This window comes from Perognathus longimembris, chromosome 14 (assembly GCF_023159225.1).
Source record: "Perognathus longimembris pacificus isolate PPM17 chromosome 14, ASM2315922v1, whole genome shotgun sequence".
Lineage (NCBI taxonomy): Eukaryota > Metazoa > Chordata > Mammalia > Rodentia > Heteromyidae > Perognathus > Perognathus longimembris.
In genome coordinates, this window is record NC_063174.1 from 43,050,955 (window position 1) to 43,054,678 (window position 3,724).

Sequence of the window (3,724 nt, forward strand, 5' to 3'; positions counted from 1 at the left end):
TGGAGAAGCCTCAGGGGCATTCTGGTTTATTCAAAGGAGGTGCCAACAACTTATACCCCCAGAGGCGCGCACAGGAGGGGGCTAACGATTGGCTAAAAGGACTAAAAGGTGATGTCATAGAACTTCCTCAATGGGCGGAGACCACAGCCCCCCAAGGACTGGGTTTCTGGGATCCTTGCCATTGCACACGTGCTTGCTCCCCGGGGCGGGGGCTGCTTTGCTTCTCTTCGGGTTGAAGCCAGAAGGTGGGAGGGGCTACCTTCCACAGCCCCAGGGCTGGGGGAAGGGCAGCATCTCTAAGGGAGCCCTAGTTGCCCTACCCCCCTTAAGGCCAAGCCAAATCCCCAACACTTCTTCCAGATCAGGTCTCTCAACTCCCTGGCCAGTAGGATTTCCATTATCCCCACCCAGAGTTTCAAAAGGACTACTTTAATCCCTTCCTAGAGCAGTGCCCCCAATAACCTACTGACATTCTAATAGGCCCCATCTCTTCCAGGTCCCACACCTCTTAACATTGACATACTAGGTATCCAGCCTCCAACATCTGAGTTATTGGTAGACATACTCAAATCATACTTAATCAAAGCAGTCAGTGTTCCTCACATTTAAGTAAAACACAAAAAAAGTCTTGCTATAACTGAGTTTCAACATAGGTGTACATTCTGTGATGGTTCACTTTATGTGCCTCTGTGGTTCTGTTAGGAATACTGCACAGGTGCAGCCTAACAGGAGCATGGCTGTGAAGGAGGGACAGGGACCCCAGTCTCTTCCTCTTTCTCTCTTTCACGAAGTAAATAGACGGTATCCTACTATGATGCCAACACAAGCTAGAAGCAAGGAGGCCAGTTGGTGATAGACTGAAATGTTCCAAACTGTGAGCCAAAAGAAACCTTTCCTTTTTCTAAGTTAAACTGTCTCAACTTGCAAAGTAATACAAAGCTGACTAACACAGGAAGGGCGAGTTCTCTCTCCCTTCTCAGGCTCAGACAGTCAATCTCAGACATTGGAGCTCCTGATTCTTGGGCCTGGGACTCTGGGACTTGAGTGAGTGGCCCATTGCCCTGGTTCTCAGCGTCTTGCTCTACTGTTGGTTCTCTGGTACTCTGGCTCACAGGTGGCAGATTGTGGGACATTTTGGTTCCCATAATTACCCTGAGCTAAATTTCTGTACTAATTCCTCTTGTGGATCTCTCTTTTTCTCTCTCACTCTCCTGTTGGTTCTATTTCTCTAGAGAACTTGACTCACATATGCTCTTTATGCTTGTATCTCCTCTATGACTCAAGCCCAATTTACAAATTAAATACAAAAAGGCAAAGCAATGGCACCAGTGGTTCTTGGCAGTAATCCTAGCTACTTGGGAGGTGGAGATTGGGAAGTTTGAGGTTCAAGACAAACTTGGGCAAAAAAGTTTGTGAGATTACCCCCATCTCAACTCATAGCTGAGCTCAGTGGTCCACACCTGTCATCCCAGCTGCTTGGGAATACAGTAATTTCTACTTCTGGGGACTTGGTCCATCATTTCTTCCATTGTTTTGTTTTGTGTCTTTAATCTTTCTCTTACTTGAACTTTCTCAAATTACCCTTGAGTCTTTTTTTTTTTAATGGTGGAAAAAATGTATATTTGTAATTAGCCAGCTGGACTCAGTTTAGATTATTCCAATTTTGTTGGCAACATCTAAGGCATCATAATCAGGAGCCAGCGGAACATATGCCTTCTTCTCTCCATCAGGTCTGATCAGGGTATTGACCTTAGCTACATCAATGTCATAGAGCTTCTTCACAGCCTGTTTGATCTGATGCTTGTTGGCCTTGACATCCACAATGAACACAAGTGTGTTGTTGTCTTCTATCTTCTTCATGGCTGACTCAGTGGTCAGGGGGAACTTGATGATAGCATAGTGATCAAGCTTGTTTCTCCTCGGGGCACTCTTCCGAGGGTATTTGGGCTGTCTCCCGAGCCGCAGCATCTTGGGCCGCCGGAAGGTGGGTGAAGTGTGTATCTTCTTCTTTTTGTGGCTGTGGACACCTTTCAGCACTGCCTTCTTGGCCTTCAAAGCCTTTTCCTTGGCTTCGGCTTTAGGAGGGGCCGGAGCTGAGAGAGAAGGAAAGAAAACCAGGCAGGGTGTCTAAATTCAGAAATCTGTTACTTCCGGCCTAGCAACCTGCCTCCCCTTGATTCTTCTCTACCTAAAATAAAATAAAATTCTCTGAGATCCATCAATGATGCTTTCAGGTATATGCAATGGGAAACCCATCTAAGACAGTTTAAAATCATAAAATACATCGTCTTGTATTGAGAAGCTGGATATGGGGCCATCTCCAGGGGCTGTTAGGATGAAGGTTCAGCTTGGTTCTCACTCTCGCTCCTGTCGTGGTGGTTGCATGGCTCCAGTAGCAACCAATGCCTCCCCATCCTTATCCAGAAGTTATTCCATCAATCGATTTGATTGAGCTATAAGATCAACTTCCCAGCACTTGATAATAGTCAGTGGCCAGGAGAAGGCCTGCACTGAGGGTCTTCCATGGGTAATTCCCAAGCCAACCCACATTAATAGGAATGGGATTACTGTAACTCGCTTACATTCATCAGCATCCATGCTGGGACTCTGTATCAAAGTTTTTCCCAGCTATCGCCCTCCATCTGCTTTGCTCAGCTCTGATCCTCAAGAATCCATGCTATCCGCTACCTTTGCTACCCAGTGGGAATATAATTGGCTTTCAACCCCACCACTCAACTAAAATTGCTCTTACAGAGAGCATCAGTGCCTCAAGGTGGACTCTGTAGGCTTTGACACTTTGACCCAGCTCTTTCTTGACCCCTTTGTGCCCACCGACATACCCATCACCTTCCGATACCCAGCCCATCCTCTCCCACATGTTCCCATCACTCACCAGTGTCTACTCCACAAACATTTTTTGAGTACCCATCCTGTCAATTCAGTATCTCTTGCACATAACATTTACAAATCACTCCTCAATGCATGATTTAGTTGCACCATTTTTCACTGTAACAATTGCAATAACTTCCCAATGGGTCCCTTTACTCCTAGTTTCACTCCCTCAGCAATCTGTCTTCCTGCTTACCAGTGTGATCTTCCCAAATGCAAGGCTGATCATCACAGTCTTCTATTACATTTCTCCCATGTAAGAAAGCCTAAAAGCCCCAGCACAACATTCAAGATTATGGCAGAAAGATGTCACTAGCTTTCCTGATGGTTAGTCCCCTTCCCCTCTCTAAGATCAGCAGGTCTCGGTATAATGAAACATTCTCTCCCGAGCACATCATGTACTTTCTTAACTTAAAGGTTTGTTCGTATTGTTCTCTGAACTCAAATGCTCTCCACTGGTTTCTTTCTCAGGGAAAAACTTTACTCATTTTTCAAGGCCAGGCTCTATGTCACCCCCTTAGTGAGGTTTTTCTCCCAGGCCAAATCAAACCCATGCTCAGTGGTCCCAGAGCCTTTTGTCCAAATCAATCATAAGCACTTTTCCTAGTGCCCTAAAGATAGGTCTATGCTGAATTCTTGCAGAGGGACAACAGCACCTAAATCATTAATGGTTCTATACTAAGCACAAACACTTGGCAAATACACCTAATATATACTTGAGAACTGAGCAGCATTTTTTTCATGTGCCAGTATGGAGGCCTGGGTCCCTTTAGCTTATTTTCTCAAGACTGGCACTCTACTACTTGAGCCACAGCTCTACTTTTGGCTTTTGGCT

At 45.6% G+C, this 3,724-nt stretch overlaps 1 protein-coding gene across 1 annotated transcript; it reads right to left on the reverse strand.

Annotated features, from left to right (window-relative positions):
* Positions 1–1,626: 1,626 nt before the first annotated feature.
* On the reverse strand, positions 1,627–2,598 carry LOC125363029 (60S ribosomal protein L23a-like). Its single transcript, XM_048362008.1, has 2 exons — positions 2,569–2,598; positions 1,627–2,127 (listed from the first exon to the last, which is right to left on the reverse strand). Exons 1-2 carry the CDS (start codon positions 2,596–2,598, stop codon positions 1,648–1,650), a joined length of 510 nt encoding a protein of 169 aa, XP_048217965.1. The 3' UTR covers positions 1,627–1,647.
* Between the last annotated feature and the right edge of the window lie 1,126 nt (positions 2,599–3,724).

Excerpts from the sequence above, each read along its gene's own strand:
- LOC125363029 (XM_048362008.1), bottom strand. The coding sequence starts at position 2,598 with ATGGATGCTGATGAATGTAAGCGAGTTACA. Across the intron at positions 2,128-2,568 it reads ATGAATGTAAGCGAGTTACA|ACACCCTGCCTGGTTTTCTT; the intron begins GTAATCCCATTC and ends TTCTGAATTTAG.